Source organism: Labrus mixtus, chromosome 4 (genome assembly GCF_963584025.1).
Source record: "Labrus mixtus chromosome 4, fLabMix1.1, whole genome shotgun sequence".
NCBI classification, from domain to species: domain Eukaryota; kingdom Metazoa; phylum Chordata; class Actinopteri; order Labriformes; family Labridae; genus Labrus; species Labrus mixtus.
The window spans coordinates 19,197,634-19,219,706 of NC_083615.1; the positions used below are offsets into that span (position 1 = coordinate 19,197,634).

A 22,073-nucleotide genomic window follows, 5' to 3' on the forward strand; every position below is an offset into this window, starting at 1 on the left:
AATCTAGATTTATTCGTCTCGTTATAGCAGGATTACAAATGTATTTTTCCCCTGATGCCGAGTTTATTTCTCCAGATCTCAAGAAAAGGGCTGAAAACGTTGTTTTTATCTCGAGGTAACGGGAGAAAATGAGTCCAGATCAAAGGGCTCTCCTTAATCTTTCAGGCTTTGAGTCACTTTGAATACTAAATTTTTTCTTCTTCCTCTCAGCTGTCTGAGTGTTCAGTAACTGTTCTCTCTTCAGCTCCTCACCTTCAGTTTGAGATATTTGTTTGTGATTTCCCCTCGGAGCACACGGACGACTCGGAGCAAAAAAAAAAAATTTAAACAGCTTTTTACACAAACACAAACAGGAGGAGGGGAGAAATGAGGAGGGACATACGGTCCTGCAGGTTAAAAACAACATGGCCGTGCTGCAACACCTTCCATCCAATCATAAAATACATAAAAATAAATAAATAAAAACACATCATGTACAGAGGAGGGCTGGCAGTCGACAGAAAAAGAGCCGAACACTTCATCTGAGCAGCCTTTTTTCCTTTTCTTTTTGGTGCCGTTACCATGGAAACAGAGGGGGAGAATATCCTGGCTGCCATGTGTGGCGTTTGGCACGTGTAGATAGGAGCGTCGTCACGGCAGCCAATCGGAGCTCTCGGTCATCCATGCCCTCTGATATCACGCTGAGAGAATGCAGAACGAGAAGAAGAACGAGGAGGACGGTGAGGGCGAGCTCTAGTCGTGGTATCTAGAACCCCAGATCCACATCACTGACCGACAGCGAGGACGTAGAACTGAATAGATCAGATCTCGTGCTGCGTTCACAGGGAGTCAGACGGACGGATGGCGGCTCACTGGTTGTCATTTTTATAAACGAGATCATGGTGGTCAAACAATGTGAGGCCTGCAGAAGTAAAGATTAGAATATTAGGAGTGATATTTGTGTTAATTATCTACCCTCCTCCTCCTCATAATTCCCAGTCTTCAGAAAGTGTTAATGAAACACTGTGATGCATTTTATTCTGAAAGTCTCAATTCCTCCTGCTCCTCCACATCCTCCTCCACTTCCTCCTCCTCCACCTTTTATTCTGAAAGTCTTCATTTCCTCTCGTCATCCAGGCCGATGAAGATGATGTCGGAGAATCTGGAGCAGAGTGATGATGTCAGCGTCCTGCCCCCCCATGAGGTTGAGCCCCCCAGGGAGGAGGATGGACACTGCCCCCTACCTTTCAGGTGAGTGACTGCGGTTGTAATACACACACAGCGACGCAACCTGCCAAAGTAAGAGGAAAAAGATGATTTATTCAAATTTTAAAGGCTGGATTTAAAACGGGGCTGACTCACTGCATGAGACAGACTCTAGTGGACACTGGAGGAACTGCAGCTGTAAAGTTGGACATTTTAACATGGGGCTCCATGGGGACTGACTCACTACAGGAGACAGACTCTAGTGGACACTGGAGGAACTGCAGCTGTAAAGTTGGACATTTTAACATGGGGCTCCATGGGGACTGACTCACTACAGGAGACAGACTCTAGTGGACTGTTACGCCGCTACACAAACCCACAGCTAAATGCTATCCTTGAGCCTGACTCTAAGGCCAGTGAGCCTGTAACTTAATGCCTCTCCTTATTTGTTGCGTAAACGTGAAGGTATACCCTGCCTTACCTGAATGTGTGTGCAACTGTCCTGTCTGTTTGAGGGGTGCGTGTGGGTGACTCACCGCCAAGATCCTCATACGTGCCGCGACCAGCACACACGGACAACTCGATCCACCTGGGTGCGATCTCCTCCACCAGCCCTCTCTTTCATATCGGTTTAGATTTATGTGCAAAAAGAATCCGTGAAGTGTTGACACAAAAACAAACGTTACTTCACCGCTAAAGACACTGAAGTGAATCCTCCTAACGCATTATCATAAAAAAACACTACTAAATTGTGACACCAACCATTTTTCTTCATATTTTCTCCCATGTTTTTTTTCACAACTGTTGCTTTACCTTTCAGGAGGTAAAGTTCTTACACACATATAGACTTCCTTTCCCTTAAAAGGGCACATACCTCCGCTATTTTAACAGAACTATCAGTTTACCTCATCTTCCTCTTAGGAAGGAAATCACTACACTAGTGTACAAACTGAACTGGCAACTGACTGGACAAATGCTCACATGGGCTCTCCTACTCGTATGAGAGACAGCGCATCAGCCAAGATGTTGTCTTTACCCGCCACATGTCGTACAACCAAACTGTAAGGCTGCAAAACTAGCGCCCACCTGAACACTCTCTGATTCGATGTTTTGAACTTGCTAGAAAAGACAGGGGATTGTGGTCCGGGAACACCACAACCTCTTGGCCTGAATGCGACACATATACTTCAAAATGCTTGACTGTCAAACCCAGACCTAAAGCTTCCTTCTCAATAGTTGAATAAGCTTTCTAATGTTTGTTTAGCTTTCGAGAGAAATAAGCTACTGGTCGGTCTCGTCCAGCCTCATCTGTTTGTAGGAGCACAGCTCCGACCCCAATATCACAAGCATCTATGGCAAGTTGAAAAGGTGCATCAAAATTCGGAGCAAGCAGCACGGGTTAACATACCAAGATGGCTTTCAACCCTCCGAAAGAACGCTCACAGGTATCTGTCCACACAAACTTCACATCTTTCTTCAAAAGGTTAGTCAATGGCTCGGCAACCACAGCAAAGTTGGGAACAAATCTTCTGTAAAACACACACATGCCTAGCACTCTCATGACATTTCGTCGGCTTCTCGATACCGGAAGATCAAGGATCGCCTCCACTTTTGCACGACGAGGCATTACCTTCCCTTGACCCACCTGATGCCCAAGATAGGTTACTTGTCCCTTCCCAAACTCACATTTATAGGTAAATTTACTACAAGACCTGCCTCTTGTAACCTTTCAAAGAGCTGTCATAGCTGTATGAAGTGCTCTTCCCATGAGCTACTGTACACGACCACATCATCAGTATAAGTAACCACAGAGCTCAACCCCTGAGTAATGGTATTCATCATCCGCTGAAAAGTAGCAGGAGCATTTTTCATGCCAAACGGAAGAACATTGCAAATATACAGACCATCTGGTGTCACAAAGGCGGAAATCTCCCTAGCCCGTGGAGTCAGAGGCACCTGCCAATAACCTTTCAGTAGGTCTAACTTAGAAACAACCTCTGCTCCTCCGATCCTGTCTATGCAGTCTTCAAGTCTGGGAATTGGGAAGGCATCAGCCTTAGTCTGCTGGTTCACTTTCCTGTAGTCAATACAAGGTCTTGACGTATTATCAGATTTTGGGACAAGAGCCTCAGAGTTTCTCAGACGGAACCCAACAGTTTCCACTTCCTCACTGACATCTTCAGCAACCAGCTCCATAACTGCACAGGCCACAGCGGGACCACGTGAATGACCCAGATACAGCTTTAACAGTTTATATGGCACAGTCTTGTCTTTGTCCTGCCTTCGGGAGTGCTGATAACATAGTTTTTGTCTCCTACCCTCTTCAAAACAGAATAGGGACCACAAAATTACACACTTAGACCAGATGCACACTGCGGCACCAACGCAAGAACCTGGTTCCCAATGGCAAAATGCAAGTCAACAGCCTTTTGGTCAAACTGAACCCTTCATACGCATCTGAGTCTGATGCAAATTCTCCCTGGCAACCCGACAGGCTGACCACAACCGATCTTTAAATTCGGACACATACTGCAGAATAGTGGTATCAGGTTTAGGTTGAAGCAACGGCTCCTTGAACAACTTCAGGGGACCTTTAACCTCATGGTCGAACACCAGCTCAAACGGCGTAAATCCAGTGGACTCACTTACTGAATCTCTCATGGCAAAAAGCAAAAACGGAAGGGAAACATCCCAATCGCCAGGAAACTGAACGCCGTAAGTCTTCAACATTGTTTTAAGGGTCTGATGAGCCCATTCAAGAGCACCTTGAGATTGCACATGATAAGCTGAGGAAACTGCTTGTGTAATACCAAGTTCACACATCACATCCTGAAAAACTCCAGACACAAAATTTGTTCCCTGATCATGCTGCATCTGCTTTGGCAAACCAAACCGGGAAAAGAAACCTAAGAGGGCCTCTATGATGGTTCTGGCTTTAATATTTCTTAAAGGGACAGCCTCAGGGAAACGGGTAGTGACATCCATGATGGTCAGAAGGAACTCATTGCCTTTCCTAGTCTTAGACAAAGGGCCAACACAGTCTATAACCACTCTAGAAAAGGGCTCTTCGACCACCGGCACAGGGGTCAATGGAGCTACAGGGACTTTCTGATTTGGTTTCCCCACCAGCTGACAAGGGTCAGCTGACAAAAAGATACCACATCCTTATGGAGTTAAGGCCAGTAAAAATGCTTCATAACTTTAGCCTGAGTCTTTCGAATACCTGAATGGCCGGCTAATGGTATCTCATGGGCCAAACCCAGCACCTCGCTACGATAACCCTGAGGCAGGACTATCTGCCTAACCACACTCCACTCCTCAGTGGCAGATCGGTTCGGGGGTCTCCACTTTCTCATCAGCACATCATCTTGTAAATAAAATCCCTCCGCCATGTTTGCACTCTCCTCCAAAGATAGAGCTGTCTCCCTGAGAGAGCTCAGAGTGGGGTCCTGTTTCTGCTCTGTAACCAACGTCTCTCTGTTCAACACAGGCAGCTGATCCACGCCACACCATTAAGCAAAGACTGTATCTGCTAAGTCAACGGGGAAAGCTTTCTCTGGGTTAGATGCTTTGGCTACCGTGTCCTCCTCAACCTTAGCAGTCGTATCTGTAAGGACTTTCATTTGTGATCGGGTGACACCACAAACTGGTAAAGCTTCTGGATACTGCTCCTCTAAAACCTTTGTCTCAGCAACTTCACAAGGAGTTGGAGACAGGATGGGGGTTGATACCACCTGATCATGCGCCAAGTCAAGTTTTATTTTTTCATGCTCTCTCTCTCTCTCGCTCTCTCTCTCGTTCTTGTCGCTCACACTCCCTGGCTTTCTCCAAATATTCCATCAGTTTCTATAGTTTAGTTTTATCCAGTTTAGCCAGCTGCGTACTTGTCACATCAGTTTCAAAGAAGTCCTCTGGTTGAAACTCGGCCATGTTTCAAATTTACCCAAAAATTAAAACAAAGTAAGGGCGTAATTGAAGAAGGAACAAATCACAAAAATGCAGTCTATTGACCTACACAAAAGACCTGCATCCGAACTCGGATAAGCAACAACAGCCCTAACACCTTCAAGCTACTTACATGCCCATACAATGCCTAATACAAACCTATAACCAGCCGGACGCCGGCAAACAAGTCACCACAGAGAGTTGATAATCGTACTACGCACCACGGCCAAAACACGCACCACACAGGAACGTCGCTCTACTGCAAAACTCCGACAGAAACCAAAACATTGGTACTATTGTTTCCCGCCTGAGCGAAAAACATAAACAAAACGTCAGCTTACTCGTTACTATGGCTACCATAACAGCCCCGACTTAACGTACACTTCAGCGACTACCCAACGGGACACACACACCAAATCGTATAAAAACACCTTGCAGACAACACAAGCTACGCTTCAAATCCCGGACTCACCGCCAAGATCCTTGTACGTGCCGCGACCAGCACACTCGAACAACTCGATCCACGGAGTCACTTGGGTGCGATCTCCTCCGCCAGCCCTCTCTTTCATATCAGTTTAGATTTATGTGCACAAAAACAACCGTTACTTCAGATTCAGTCTCTCAGGTGTCTTGCGTCCTCGCGTCTTCCTCGTGGCGTCTCTTCCACTCAAAACCAATTCCCGCCGGCTCCTCCACAGGTGCTGCTAATGAAGGTTACAGAGACAGAGCCACCACACCCCCCCTCAGGTGTGACATCAGTACTGACCCTGCTTCTCCTCCTACTAACCACACCTACCGCTAAAGACCCTGAAGTGAATCCTCCTAACGCATTATCATAACATGGACACTGGAGGAACTGCAGTCTTTGGCACTTCAGCGTTAGCTTCATTTCTCATGCTTGCTGCTTGTTCTGATGTGAGGGAACGGATGTACAGTATTCGGACTGCAGGTGGAAACCTTTAACACCTGCAGGATGAGTCACAGCTGGAGTTCAGAAGCGTCCAGATGTTTTAGACACAAACGCTGAGTCGACCTGCAGGACGCACAGTTTCAAGACGAGATGCAAAGAGAGAATGAGAACAGACATGATGTGGAGGATTCAACTCATCCTCATTACCAGCAACCAACTCCCTCATTAGTCCTGACAGTGTGTGTGTGTGTGTGTGTGTGTGTGTGTGTGTGTGTGTGTGTGTGTGTGTGTGTGTGTGTGTGTGTGTGTGTGTGTGTGTGTGTTGGCACCAGATGAAAGTGGAGGAGACGTGCGGGACAGACAATACACAGAGAGGGAAAGCCTCTGTATGAGTCTCACTGCTCTGTTATTCCTGTCACGTACAAAACAAGCTGCAGAATCAGGGCCAGTGTGTGTGTGTGTGTGTGTGTGTGCGTGTGTCTGTGTCTGTGTGTGTGTGTGTGTGTGTGTGTGTGTGTGTGTGTGTGTGTGTGTGTGTGTGTGTGTGTTTGTGTGTGTGCATGTGTCTGTGTGTGTGTGTGTTTGCCTCCAGCACGTGTAGTCAGCTCACGTTTCCAGGCAGCAGAGCTCAGAAAGAGACAGAGAGGGCTGATGGGAAGGAGGTGTGTGTGTGTGTGTGTGTTGGTGTGAAGGCTTAATTCACTTCTGCTGACAGAGAGCTAATGTCCCCTTAAACTGCACAAACAGCCTCACAGTGACGGACGCAGCAGATTCAAATCATTCAGCGTTTTTCACTAAAATTAAAAAATCAGTTTGATTAAACAGACTTTTAATACAGAGAACGCCGTTTCTACGGATCCCTCTCTTGTCATCCTCAGTTCTGTGATGTGGCTTGAGTAGAGGGATGCAGCGATTACTCGACGGTGTCTGCAAACGCCGATGACATAATTAGCTGCTGACAAATGTAACCGTGGATAATCGGTTGGTTGCGTTATGCACGTCATGCTGCGTGCGGACATAACATCGGTTTCTGTTGCTGAGTTTCTGAGGAGTGAGTCATCTTGCATCTTTATTATCTCTGCTGAGAGTGGTGGATGCAAAACAGCGACTGTGAAGCATAACAGGGGCATCCTAAAACGTCTAAACTCCGGGAGTGTTTCTCCTTCATCGCTTTAAATAAAGCGTGTGAAACCTTTCTGAAGGTAGTCAGGAAGCTCAGGGAGATTTATTGGTCTACTGCAGGGCTGAAGTTGTCACTACCTTCGGGGCTGACCCCCGCCTCTTTAACTCGTCAGCAGCGAGCAGTAGTTTTGAAGAACATATATATTCTCTAAGTTAAGGCGACTTCGGGTTATACGGGCGCCCGAGGGGGACATGCATCCAAACTAGAGTTGTCATGATACCAGAATTTTAAACTTAAAGGAGCAGTATGTAACTCTGACACCTAGTGTTTAAATGGGTACAGCAGTTTAAATTCTAAACATTGTAGAGAGCTGTCTCCCCCGCCCCCCCCCCCCCCCCCCCCCCCCCCCTCCTCTCTAGAGTCGATGCTCACACAGGTTGCCATGTTGTGGACAATGAAGCTTCAGTGTTTATCCAGCTCTGCATCGGTCTGTAAACCTTTCTGCGTTCTAACCTCTCTCCATTTTTCAAAAGCATCTCCAATATTGATCCTAGTTTGAACACGTTTCTGCTCGTGGAGCTTATTAGAAACATGCAGAGGCTTTTTAGGTCGGGTACAATCACTTCTATCTGAACCACTTCTCTTGCTCGCTTCCATTGCTGCAACACCTGTTGGTTTGACCTGATAACTGCTCTCATATCTGGCAAACCGAGGGGCGTCCAAAACGGGTGCCTTAGAACCGCCTACCTTCTCTGGTCCAAACAAATCCAGAGCATTCAGGTCCAGAATCTAAATTTAGAAGGAGGACATACTGGCTGCTGTATTGTTGTGGTGTAAAAATTCATCCTGAAGGAAAAGATGTGAAAACGTTCAGACGTGTTAAAACTGTTTTCTGCTCAGTGTGAATTCAGCCTCTCTCTCTCTGCTCCAGTTTCCCCATTCACCCCGAATATGTTTGCATAATTACTCCTTTTGTGTGTGTGTGTGTGTGTGTGTGCGTGCGTGCGTGTGTGTGTGTGTTTGTGTGCGTGTGTGTGTGTGTGTGGACAGTACAATCACTCCTTTCACACACACAAACTGTCCTCCCTGCTCCGGTGTACCGGTCTGAAACCAGTGGCTGATTGCACACTATGCTGACTCTCCAGTTCAAGTTTTTTAACGTTGTTTACACTCATCGTCGTCATGGTTACATCATCATTTAACCAATCCGAATAATTGCAGTAATAATAATGTGAATAACTCTGCAGATTGTCGATCATTAAGCCTCAATAATCCTCCAAAGAAACACGTCCTCTGTTTGAAGTTGTTTCTCTTTTGCATGAGCTTGGTGCTCATTTGTTTTTTTCCTTTTCAGGACTCTATTTACATGACCAATCTTCCAGGAAATCTTACGAGTGTGTGTTTGAGCGTGTGAGCGTGTATGTGTGTATGTGTGTGTCCAGTGAAAACAAGGCTTTGAGGATTTGTTAAAGTAACAAAGTAAAGACCTGGTAGCTGTTGGAGACGCTGGATTAAATGTCAGAAGAGGGTAACACGATCGGCCTTCATTAATCTCTCTGAGCTGATGTTTTCTACACAAACTAACAAACTGACCCCAAACATTTATCTGTGTTCGGCGCCGTACGTCTGCACTAGGGCCCTCTGTAATGACCTTCTTGTTGTCGCTCCGTGAAGCGAGCAGGCAGGACTTTGAAAGGTTGTGTTTTTGGTATCATGTTCGGGAGTTGTGGCATTTTAGAAACGCTAGGAACAAAAAAAGAAACATGTCTCCATGTTGGATGCAGTTTCTTTTTTCTTATATTAAATACATTTAACTTCAATAGAAACTGGATCATACAACAAAGGGTCAAATAGGATTCATATGAAATATTAAAACTTATGCATACAGAATTTTTCTGTGTCTTTATACGGCTGTTAGCTGCTGAATGATTCCTCCTGACTAAACTCATCCTCCATCTTTGTCAGTTTTTTATGCTCCCTGACGGTAAAGCAGCTGGTTTGTTGTGACTGATTATCAGTTGCTGCCATCACAGGCTCGTGTGTGTGTGTGTGTGTGTGTGTGTGTGTGTGTGTGTGTGTGTGTGTGTGTGTCTGTGTGTGTGTGTGTGTGTGTTTATGCAGTGGTGATTCTAGACTCCATTAGGAGCCCAGGCTTAATATCATTGGGGGCCCCTCCCTCATGCCTTTATCAGCGTTATGTCCCGATGCTTACTCCTCTTCCTCTTCGTCTTTCTGTTTTCACTCCCCTGACAAGGTTTTTCAATAAAAGTCACCAAAGGAGAACGGTTTTCACAGCGATCATGCATAACGCTTAGCAGAGCAACGAGAGTGAGTGCTGCCAGACGGGTTTCCTACTGTCACTGCAAAATTTGCACATTTTGAGCCACTGCTGTGGTTTAAGTTTGTCAGCTCTCAGGGGCCCCCTACTGGCCTGGGGCCCCAAGCAGTTGCCTGTTGACAAGCAGCGCCTTTGTGTTTATGTACACTCTGTGTGTGTGTGTGTGTGTGTGTGTGTGTGTGTGTGTGTGTGTGTGTGTGTGAGTGTGAGCAGCTTCATGTCAGAGACTGTCAGGCCGTGTCTCTGTTATCTGAGGTCACATTTACATTCTAAACGCCACGCGGCTGCTGACAGCTGGTCTGATAAAATTTCCCGTATGATGAAACGACCGCAGTTGAAAGAGAAGTTGAGTTTTCTGTTTTTGTTTCACGCAGAATTATTAGTGTGTCATGAGGAGAGGTCAAAGTGAGGAGTGTGTTTGTGATTAACTCTGCAGATGTCAAACAAACAAACTTCAGTCCATCTAAGTCATTCATCGAAGAAAGATATCTTCTAAAAGACACTTTTAAAGTTTCCAATAAGATTCTGAAATTCTGCACAATGTTACTTTTAGATTTATTAAAGGTCACATATCCTCCTCTTCAACAACCAGTGTAAAGTCTCAGAGCTCCCCGAAACATGTGTGTGAAGTTTCTTGTTCTAAATCCACTCTGATCCTGTATTTGATTTTGATGTATCATGTTTCTCTAACCCTAATATGTGTCTCTAGTCTGTCTACAAACCCCCCAATGATGAGAAAAGTCCATCCTCTCCGTCTTTTGCCTGCTCCACTTTTCAGAAAATGTGTGCTCAAACAGGCCGTTTGGAGATTTTCCCTTCATGACATCACAAAGGGCAGTAACTCCTCCCCCAGGTGGGTGACACTCCCACAGCTAGGTGTTTGTTCTGCCCTCTGAGTCTGCCTTCTCACAGTAAACAATAGGACATGGAGCGAGAAAGCCCGAGACACCCAAGCCCTTCCAGAGAGGGGGCGTGGTCAGACACAGCTTATTTACATATTTAAAGGTACAGACACAGAAACAGTCTGTTCTGAGCAGGGCTGAAATAGAGGGGTTCATAGGCATGATCAAATACAGGATCAGAGTGGATTTATAACAAGAAACTTCACACACGTTTTGAGGAGCTCTGAGACTTATTTAAACTGGTTGAAGAGTCCAACTGGGGGTGTTTAAGATGTTATGTCATCGCTGCTCAAATCTGCCTGTAACAAATCTGCGGAGCGTTGACACCAAACTCAAACTATGTTCTGCTGCTGCAGGAAACATTACAAACCATTTCAAACATGAATGAACTCTATTTATGTAATCAAGTCTATTTTTGTAATATGCAGAGAACTAAACAGATTCTTTAACAGGAACATTTATCTGCGGACACATTTAGAAAATGTAGTTTAATGAACTTGAACGAGCTCTGTGCAGTGACACTTGCTCTGCTGAAGCTGTCCATTTCTGTCTCTTCTGACAGAAACTGATCTGATGTGCTGTCACATTGATGTGATGTGTTCTGTTGTTTTGTGTCCTGCAGACTGCAGCTGATCGACGACCTCTCCTATGAAGACGTGAAGAAGTGTTACAGAGGATCAGTGAGTCCTGCATGACACAAAACCACACAAAACACACACACACACACATCTACACACAAAAACAAACGTTACTTCAGATTCAGTCTCTCAGGTGTCTGCGTCCTCGCGTCTCCCTCGTGGCGTCTCTTCGACTTAAAACCAATTCCCGCCGGCTCCTCCGCAGGTGCCGCTAATGAAGATTACAGAGACAGAGCCACCACACCCCCCTCAGGTGTGTCATCAGTACTGACCCTGCTTCTCCTCCTACTAACCACACCTACCGCTAAAGACCCTGACACACACACACACACATACATACACACACACATACACACATCACTGTAGATGTTTTCAGTAGTCCAGACTTAACCGCGGTTCAGCAGGAGTCCTTTCACATCTTTTTTTTGCGTCCCTGCGGAAGTTTCCGGCGTCTGTCTGGTCTCTATGGGAACACAGTCAGGGGTCTGTGTGTGTGTGTGTGTGTGTGTGTGTGTGTGTGTGTTTTAGTAGACAAAACATTTGGTCAGACACTAGCAGCTCAAACAAACACGTCTGAGTTTACAGCTTCAATTAATATCTTATTACCTCGCACTAATGACGTGTTTTCATCCAACTGGTGCGTCTGCATTTAAGTCAAGCCAATCAGAGGAGACGTGTGAACAAACTAAATGATGTCATCGACTCGTTTTCTGTTCAGATCCTCTTAACTCTGACAGTTTGACCCAGATGTTGAAACTGGCTTCAGCAACTTCAGCCGGCGTCGATCTGTTTTCTGTTCTTTCAGTCTTTGTTGTTTCAGACAGGAACAGGAAGTCAGGAAGTCAGCGTCTCACTGAGAATAAAGGCAGACAGGTGGACGAGAGGAGGACGGGGTGGGTTTATATGATGTAACATCTGACCTAAATATCCGACAACAAAACAAAACCTCAACAGAACAGGGCTTTAGTTTACAAGTATTCAGAAGCTTCTTTATTAAACAACACAGCCTGCTGCCAAACTGAACAAGATTAAAAGTAAAAACAAATACCTCCTACATGTCCTGCATTGTTATGTTAGCATGCTAATGTTAGCGCTCTTTAGTTAGCTCGTAGCTTCACACTGCATGTAAACTGACACAGAATGACGAGATCTAAAAACTCTTACGTGACAGCCAAATAATCAGTGAGTATGTTCTTCTTCTCTCTAGTCCTTGACTAAAACAGCTTTTATACACAAGGGGAGGAGCCGGCCGTCCCTCCATGTAAACACAGCTCTGACAACAACACAGCCAGCGGGACTCGAGCTTCTCCCTCATTGTAGACAGTCAGGACTCAGAGAGACATTTACACAGGATAGACTTGATTCACATCGATGAAATGCAGCGCCTGGTTGTTTAACAGGTTTAATCCAGATGAGTGAGCCAATCGAAATGTTTAGTTTTGGACAAGTCCTGTTTCTTTTAGGGCCATTTTTGCCTATACCTGACAGGACCACCAAAGAGAGACAGGACATGTGGGGAGGAGAGAGTGGGGGGTGACATGCAGCAAATGTGCTCTAAGATTAAAGGTTTACTTGCAGCACAGTAGAAAAAGTTTGACATGATTGAAAACAAACACATTTTTAGCAAAAAGCTGTATGTGTTTTGGAAGTCTGGGGTCACCAGAGTCAAAGTGGGGTCATGAGGCAAACACGGTTAGGGACCACCGACGAGCTGTATGAAAGTCGACGAATGCTGAGTGTCAGTGAGTAAAGTGATAATAGTGCAAGTAGCGACAGCAGGCGCTAACAATTCTTGCAAAAGGCTCGTTAAGTGTTCACTTTAATAATGTGGTGTATGTATATTATATAAAAAGTAATGGGCCCAGAATAGACCCCTGTGGAACCCCGTTATTTATGATAAGATGGAATGACTCTTATCTGCTGATCTTTTCTTGTAAGCATTTTATTTAATAAGTTATTATATTGAGTTCAACCATATATATACATGTGTTTTAATGCAGCAGTTAACCACATTATATTAAATAAATAACAGAAACAGAAACGTGATTAATAATCCCGTGTTTTATGCTGCCTTCACAGACTGTCAGCAAATACAACTCTCAGTACCACAAACTGTTCCAGATTGTTCCTAAAGAGGAGATCCTGATGAAAGGTACGGACTGTTTACCTGCACCGTACAACACCTGCCTGAACCCGGTTTATCCACCTGTTAGCTCATATGTGTTTCATGTTTAACCCTTTAAAAGATAGTCTTTGATGTTCTTCTGCTTTTACTCATTTTTCATTCTACATGTTTCTTCGTTCTTATCTCCCACTTCTTCTTCTCTTCTTCTTTCTGTCCTTATTTTTGGTCTTCGTCTTGTTTCTCCTCCTCCTTCCTCCTTCTTCTGAACTTCTTTTTTTTCGCCTTCTTCTCTCCATCGTCCCTTTTCATCTTCGCCTCATTCTTCTTATCACTGTCTTCTTCTTCTTCTCCTGTAGTGTATTCGTGTGCGCTGTTGAGAGACATCCTGCTGCAGGGTCGACTCTACATCTCCAGGAACTGGCTGTGTTTCTACGCTAACCTGTTCGGTAAAGACATCAAGGTGAGTTTAGAAGCTCCGCCCACCATAAACACCTTTTCCTTTAAACCTTTGTTCATTTTTAGTTTGGGGTAGTTTTATAGTGAAGACCAGACTAACCTAAACCAGGACCTGCCTGAGACCATAAGACACATAAAGAGACATTCAGTTACCTAGCAACAGCTGTTTCATTTATATAATGAGATAAAGATCAATAAACTCTTATCTCTTAACATCTCAGGCCCCGGGCACAAACGCCTCTACTCCAGTCGTCTCCATCCAGTCCGCTTGTTTGCAGCGGGCGTGTCACTCACCTAGACCACAACACCGGGGAACTGAAGTTATTCATTGTTTTAAAAAAAGGGGCATTTTCCTTCTAATCACATAGAAAAATAGCCGATCAGTGGTGGTCTTAACCGGTCTTGTTTTAAAATCCAGATCATTTCAGAGCTCTGCAGGAACACGAGTTCAGTGTGCAGAGAAGGTAAACGACCAGTTTACATACATGAGCCTCATGACTCTGCTGAGTCTACCTGTGTATGTTCTATGTGTTTGTGTTCTAGACATCTGTTTGATGGTGCAGAGTCCAGGTCCAAGGTCAAACCAGTATCAGAACATGATGTATGAAAAAAGAATATTTTAATGTGATTGATTCATTGCTACGTGACATGCAGCAGCACAGGAAACAGGAAGCGTGTGCTCTGCCTTCCAAAATAAAAGCTGAATTGTTCTCTGATGTGTGTATGTGTGTGCAGGTGTGTATACCTGTGGTGTCCGTGCGGCTGGTGAAGAAACACAGGACGGCGGGTTTGGTGCCGAACGGGCTGGCTATCACCATGGACACGGGACAGAAGGTACCACACATTATGAGTTAAAGGGATATTGTGTATTTTTGAATGTGTTTAAATGCCGTTCTTGTCAGTCTACTGACAAAAACGGCAAGGTTGTCATGTAAAGTGCAAAAAAATACTATATGGGCGCTGATGGTCTTGCAGTAAGGTCCCACCCCATGTGCGAAGGCTACAGTCCTCCAAGCACACGGCCCGGGTTCAAGAGTGACCTGCTGCTCTTTCCCCGCATGTCACTCTCTCTACTGATTTACTACTCTGTCCACTGCCCTGTCAAATAAAGGCAAAAAAAACAATCAGTAAGATGTGTAGTGACTGAAATGATAAAGTGAGCTTACTATATGATCAGACATTAAGGAAACATGCTATGTTGAAGTGCTGGCTTCTCTGACAACAATGCAGCAGCCAGTATGTCCTCCTTCTAACTTTAGATTCTGGTCCTGAATGCTCTGGATTTGTTTGGACCAGAGAAGGTAGGCGGTTTTAAGACACCCCCACGCGGCCATTTTGGACGCCCCTCGGTTTGCCAGATATGAGAGCAGTTATCAGGTCAAACCAACAGGTGTTGCAGCGATGGAAGCGGGCAAGTGAAGTGGTTCAGATAGAAGTGATTGTACCCGACCTAAAAAGCCTCTGCATGTTTCTAATAAGCTCCACGAGCAGAAACGTGCTCAAACTAGGATCAATATTGGAGATGCTTTTGAAAAATGGAGAGAGGTTAGAACACAGAAAGGTTTACAGACCGATGCAGAGCTGGATAAACACTGAAGCTTCAGTGTCCACCACATGACAACCTGTGTGAGCATCGACTCTAGAGAGGAGGGGGCGGGGGGAGACAGCTCCCTACAATGATTAGAATTTAGACTGCAGTACCCATTTTAAACACTAGGGGTCAGGGATACATATTGCTTCTTTAAATAAAAACATTGGAAATATTTTGGTACTGAAACGTTGTAGAAGTGTTTTACTGTTTAGACAGTGTGAAGGAGGTTTCCGTCTATTTTTGTTGCTATGGTAACAATTTGATGATTTTTACTAAACCATATCTTATAAAGCTCTGGTTTAGTAACTCTCTTAGTACGACACATTCATGCACATTCATTAAATCTCAAATACTTCTGACTACATGACTGGGTGAGTTACTTTGTATTTCAGGCTTCTTGAGGTTTGAACTTGTTTTCGTGTGACTGTAATGTTTTTAAGTTCACACAGTGTGTGTGTGTGTGTGTGTGTGTGTGTGTGTGTGTGTGTGTGTGTGTGTGTGTGTGTGCGCGCGCGTCTCTGCAGTACGTGTTTGTGTCGCTGCTGTCCAGAGACAGCGTGTACGACGTCCTGCGGAGGATCTGCACACACCTGCAGGTCTGTGGATCCTCGACTCTTTATTCTTCTGATAAACTGACCAGAGGAAGAGTTTGGTCTTTAGTTGATCCTGATTCTTCTTCTGGTGTCCGCAGGTGAACGGGAAGAGTCTGAGTCTGAAGCAGTACCTGGAGGAGCCCAGCTCTCTCTCTATGGTAACTTTACCCTCACGTTGATCTGGACTTGGTTTAGGGTTAGGGCTCCAGATTGGGCTGAAATACTTGCAACAACCAATGAGAGCGAGCAGACCGTGCAGTGTCACCAACAGGATGCTGCGTCACTTTAACAGAACATGGTGGTTTGGTAGACGCATTTTGTAAGATGACTCAACAGTGCCCCCTTGAAATGTCCAGACGAGCCCCTCACCTACAGTACATGCCTCTGTGTGGAAACTTCCTGTCGGCGAGGGAGAGAGAGCAAACATTTAGAAACACAAACATCTCGTCAGTGAGACGATGTGAATGTTTTGATCTGAGTCAACGGTCAGTGAAACAGGCTTAGTGAAATACCAGGAGCTGTTGTTCGGTCCTGTGTGTGACCTTCACTGACCCCTTCATGCTCCGTGGATAAGAGGCTTTCCCCGCGCTGCCTTTAGGTTCCATCTAAAATGTTGTTAATATGACGCACAGACACGTGGCGGGCTCAGGAAGGGGTTACACATGACGAGTGTTTAGTAAACAAACAGGAGAATTTAAGCATTTGTTTGGGACTATTTTCAGCAGCGGATTAATCCATGTTCAGTGTACGTGGACCTCTTACACTTGGCTGTAGATTCTTTGCTGATTTGAATCGTAAAATTTGAAATTGTTGACTTGGGAGAAAAATCGAGAAGGACCTTCAGACCTTTATTTTGAAAGTCTTTATTTCTGAATTGTTTTTAAGGATGAGTTTCCAGAGGTGTTGAAGTGGAGGAGGAAACCGTCGCTCCCCGCCGTGTCCTCGTCCCTCCCGGACCTGCTGGGAAACTCCACCCCCAGCCTCGTCGCAGATACGACCTTCAGCACGCACACGCTCACAGGTAGGCCCCGCCCCCCCGTCACTCAAACAGTCACAGGACAACCCGTGAGGTACACACTGTGGATAGATATTTTTTCTGTTGTGTGTTTTACAGACAGCAGTTTGGAGACGGAGAAGATCCTGCTGACAGAACCAGTACCTGAACTGGGACAGTTGGAGTACCAGCTGCTGAAACTCTTCGTCCTGCTGTGAGTCCCACAACCAACACTCCCACGAAACACCCGGAAATGTTCAGAATCCTGCAGAAACATTGATTTAGTGCGGGGCTAGATAGCCAACTGGAGGGAGGGACTACCAGCAGATTTTTCTCTCGCTCATTCTTGTACACATAAATGGTGATAATGTGTATTTTAAAAAGGTCAACAATCACACTTTGGCAGCCATGAATGAACCTGGGCTGACCCGCCTGAGTCTCGTCTCTGTGATGCAAACACTGAAAGTGATTGATGTGACCGGTGATGAATTATTTCTGCTGACAGTTTTTCCCTTTTTCAATATTTTTGGGGGGATTTTTTCCCTGAGTATGAAAAAGAGCGACATCTAGAGTGACATCCCCAAAGAGCAGCATGTTTATTTATACAGTTTAAAAAGTATTAACAGTACTGTGGTCTCATCTTATTTATTGTTTGGCTGTAGTCATAGATGATTTATCAGTGTTGACGTTAAGCCTGTGGTGTGTTTAATGTCTTCTGTGTTTTCCAGTTTCATCCTAAAGAAAACTCTGGTATGAAATGTTTGTGTTGTTCTGTGCTGCCCCCTGCTGGATGATACTCTGTACTGTAACATGAGACGCTCTGACAGCACTGCAGTGTCTCTTTAAGGGTTTACTGTATTTTATCTTTCATGTTTTCTTTATTGATTAAGAATTTATGTTACAGAGTGAAGGGGGATTTTGAAACTGTCTGCAGTTTAGTTTAAGAATTTTTACAACACGCTGTGAATGTTAATAAAGAAACAATCTGTTTTTTCTTTTTCTGGTTTCATTTCATTCTCTCTGTCTGTCCTTCCATCTGTCCCTCCCTCCCTCTACCTGTCTGTCTGCCTGCCTGCCTGCCTGCCTGCCTGTCTGCATGTCTGCCTGTCTGTCTGCCTGTCTGTCTCTCTGTCTGTCTGCATGTCTGTCTGTCTGTCTGTCTGTGTCTGCATGTCTGCCTGTCTCTCTATCTGCCTGTCTCTCTGTCTGTCTGTCTGCATGTCTGCCTGTCTCTCTGTCTGTCTGTCTGCATGTCTGTCTGTCTGCCTGTCTCTCTGTCTGTCTGTCTGTCTGTCTGCCTGTCTCTCTGTCTGTCTGTCTGTCTGTCTGTCTGTCTGTCTGTCTCAGGGTCTTCCTGTTGGTCTTGTCATCCTGCTACCTGGCCTTCAGAGTTTGTCGTCTGGAGCAGCAGCTGAGCTTCCTGAGCAGCCAGCCGACACTCAGAGAGAGGTAAAAAAATAAATAAAAAAAGATAGAAGGAAATGACGAGCCGACCTCAGCATGAAACTGGAGACAGAGGAGACAGTCAGCCTGTCTCCGTCATAGACTGATTGGACCTTTAAATCAGAATCAGAATAAGACAAAAGACAATCAGAAGAAATAAAAGCAATAAAAAAAATTAAAACAGATGAGCTACTTGATGATTCTTGTTTTATTTTTTCCAGGTGTGGAGAGGTGCCCTGCTGGCTGGCCAATCAGAGGACAGGAACCTGACACTGAAGCCAATCAGGGAGTAAAGAAGAAGAAACTTGCACTTACATAGACTTCCCACTAGGTGGCCGGCGGTGAGAGGAGACGGCTCTCCGGAACAGCCAGACCACCGTGACCGCAGCAGCCGAACTCTGACCCTGAAGAGACCCGGTTACCATAGTGATGTCACTTTAGACAAAAACAGTAGAATGACCTTTGACCTCTGAGGACAGCATGTTTGAGAGGGCATGCAGAGGTCACATAGAGGTCGGGAGGCCGGAGAAAACGACGGGATGTAATATAAACAAGATGTACATTTTTACTCTGTGTGAGTGTGTGTGTGCACGTGTGTGTGTGTGTGTGTGTGTGTGCAGACCTTATTCATCCAGATTTCTACTAACACACAGACACTTGTCAGGTCCATGTAAAGTTCAGTTCAGGTTAAACATGCAGTAATTCAGACCCGGGCTGTCACGAAACCAGACGTTGAACTTCTGTATAATTCTAGTAAAAACTAAAACGATAGTGAAAGCTGTTTCGATACCATGGCAACAAAAACAGGACTCCTAGGCAACCAAGTATTTGATTGTTTCATGTTTTGAATAACCAAAACTCATGCAGTTTGTCTGAATTGTCCAAGAACTTTGGTATCATTTGGACATGCATAGTTTTTGCTACTCCTGGGGGCGCTGGTGTCCTAGTAGTTGGTGCGTGTGCCAGTTGTGCAGAGGATGTGGTCCTCGGGGCGGGGCGGCCCGGGTTCAGGTCTGCCCTGTCCATGCTCTCTCTGTCCCTGATTTACAGCTCTGTCCACTGTCACAGTGGTCACATATTCTGTAAAATACACTCCACCATGTTGTTCTAACACTAATATGTGTCTCTAGTCTGTCTACAAACCCCCCAATGATGAGAAAAGTCTATTTTTGTTGCTGTGGTATCGAAAAAGGTATCGATAGGGAGGTGCCAGATATCCTACTAGCGTAGAATCAGAGTTTAAAATTCTGGTAGCCTACGTTGACCAGCACGTTGGATGTAATGAATAAGTGGTTGCAGTTCGGTGGACCTGTGTTATAACTCTTATTTTAATCCAGAATGTTTTTGAAATCACGACTCAGGACTCTCCTGGACAATATAAACATCCAAACGTTAATATTTCCAATGATTCAGGATAATAATGCTGGATTAGCTACGACAGGAACTGTTATCTGTTCATTTCAAACATCACTAAAACAAACCTTTGTATCTTAGTGATTTTATATAATTTTAAACTCTCAATTAGCGTTCAAAATACCCCTCATTAGATCCTGCTCATAGACCTAGCATGGTTACTTAGCCAACAAGCTAAACGTGGGACCCATTTTCTGTAAACTTTTGTACTTTTGTATTTTAAACGTTTTTTCATTTTTAAATATTACTGAATGAACGTTAGTCTTTTTTATGATTACTTGAATATGAGCCTAACCAATTTAATTTCATCATACGATCACATTCAGTAAGCTAGCATCAGGACTTAGCTAACAGCTAATAAGATAATGATCGATTTGAACCGTTAACTGACGAGTGAGACATTGTATGCTAACAGAATTAGCATTGCTCCCCATTAGATGAGCTTTATTTTGTTAGCATTATGACTCAGCTCACTTTCTCAAAAATTACACCTCTGAAAAGATCACTTTGGACCATGAATCAACATTTTTAACATTTCAACGTTGTCCAGCATAATAATGGTTAAACTGGCCATACATTTATGAAGCTAGCTAGCAGCGTAACATCATAACTTAGCTAACAGCTAAGTAGGCAACTGTCTCTCTTTAAACTCTGTTTGATAAAGTAAATGTAAAGATTACTTCAAATCATGAATTGATGAGTTTTGATTAGTCAGAAGTTTGTTTTGATAAAAAGATTTTTAGCAAAGACAGCAATGAGCTAACTTCCTCCCCAGTCGAACACAGTCATTTAGCTAGCATCATTACTTAGCTTACTATTTCTCTTAAATTTGTACTATTTGTATTTTAAATTTAATGATCACTTTGCACTATGAAATTATATTAAGTATCCTACAGGTACATTTGAATATTTAGCAGCATCACAAACATTAAACTAGCTATTGACTCATTGTTAAGCTAGCATCATAACTTAGCTAACAGCTAAGTGGATAACTGCTCCTCTTTGTTGTATGTAATGATCATTTTCAACCATGATTGACTAGTATGAAATTGTTCCAATTAGTAAAACATGTTTTGATAGAAAGATTGCTAGCAAAGTTAGCAGTGAGCTAAGTAACCCTATTTGAACAGCCATTGAGCTAGCACCATTTAGCTAACTGTTTCTTTCAATTGAAAATACAAAAGTTTGAATTTTAAAGATCAATTTGCGTCATGAATTGACATTTAACTTTTTGATATTTGGCAAAATGTGCTTGCATAGTAAGCATAGAAGTCGCCATTGACTCATTAGATTACAATATAGCATCATCATTGCTAAGCTAACTTCAGTCAGTGCCTGGTTGAAGCTTTTACATTGCATGTTTTGGTGACTTAAAGACTGAAGGAAAGTCTCCTACAACTCCCAGAAACACCCACTGAATAAATCAGATAATTTATCTTTGGCTGCCTTAAACTTGAAATGTAACGTCTGATGTTTTTATTTTTGTTTCATGTGAATGAGTCGAGTCATTTCCTGCTGAGGATTGAATGTTTCTGTTAGAGAGTTAATCTGTAACTTCCCCTACATGTGAAACTGACTGAAGATTTTCTGTGGAGAGAGAAAAAACAATGTCTGTGCCAAATCTGTGAAATGAGAGTAAAATCATAGTGTACAGTCTGACGTAAAGAGTTTGTCTTTGAAGCACTTACAGGTTGGAAAAAGACGGAAGTGGAGGAGTTCTGTGAAGGACGAGGAGTTTGGACTTGGTCCTGTTTGAATGTTTGTGAAGAAATAAAGCAGAGTTTATTTTTTAATCTCATGTTGTAGATGTGACTGTGACACAAACATCTCTAATAAACACATTCCAATCTCCTGACTTCTATTTAATTATAAAGAAAATGCCTTCTGCAAATCACTCCATAGTTCTCTGATATGAAACCAAGAATTTCACCAGACATCTTCAAGCCTCTATGTAAACCGGTGAAACCTCTTACACAGACCCTCTTCTCCCAGCTCTGGAGAGCAGCCCTCCCCTGGCAGCCCTGCAGCGTTCTGCTTCCCCAGAAGGCTTCCAGAGAACTGGCCAATCAGAAGAGAGTGGGCACATGGGGAGGGGGCCTTAAAGAGTCATGCTTGCTTAATTAATTTCACCAGATGCCAAAAAAAGAACATTCACCTTCTGAGAAAAAAAAAACGTGCAATGTTGACATTTGAACTTCTGGGACACCGTAGTCTTCATTACCTCACTGCTGCATTTGGTACCAACAGCAGACAAGCTGTAAGATCGCAGATTCAAATGGCCAAGAGAAGTAAACATGACCCTGACACAACTTTATTTAAACGCGTTGCTGGCTTCATAATTCAAACTGGGCGTGTATTTTTGTAAAGAATAAAACAAATTATTTCTCAGTTTTCAGCGTTTGACATCTTGACTTTCT

General features: G+C 44.1%; 1 protein-coding gene across 1 annotated transcript; it reads left to right on the forward strand.

Moving 5' to 3' along the window:
- Positions 1-19,302, forward strand: LOC132973557 (GRAM domain-containing protein 2A). Its single transcript, XM_061037094.1, has 11 exons — positions 1-1,230; positions 11,026-11,083; positions 13,121-13,193; positions 13,523-13,626; positions 14,358-14,456; positions 15,738-15,809; positions 15,905-15,964; positions 16,692-16,827; positions 16,921-17,014; positions 18,148-18,249; positions 18,465-19,302. The coding sequence occupies exons 1-11, from the start codon at positions 995-997 to the stop codon at positions 18,511-18,513; spliced, it is 1,083 nt and encodes a 360-aa protein (XP_060893077.1). The 5' UTR covers positions 1-994; the 3' UTR covers positions 18,514-19,302.
- The last annotated feature ends 2,771 nt before the right edge of the window (positions 19,303-22,073 follow it).

Excerpts from the sequence above, each read along its gene's own strand:
- LOC132973557 (XM_061037094.1), top strand. The coding sequence starts at position 995 with ATGAAACACTGTGATGCATTTTATTCTGAAAGTCTCAATTCCTCCTGC. Across the intron at positions 15,810-15,904 it reads GGATCTGCACACACCTGCAG|GTGAACGGGAAGAGTCTGAG; the intron begins GTCTGTGGATCC and ends TGGTGTCCGCAG. Across the intron at positions 15,965-16,691 it reads AGCCCAGCTCTCTCTCTATG|GATGAGTTTCCAGAGGTGTT; the intron begins GTAACTTTACCC and ends ATTGTTTTTAAG.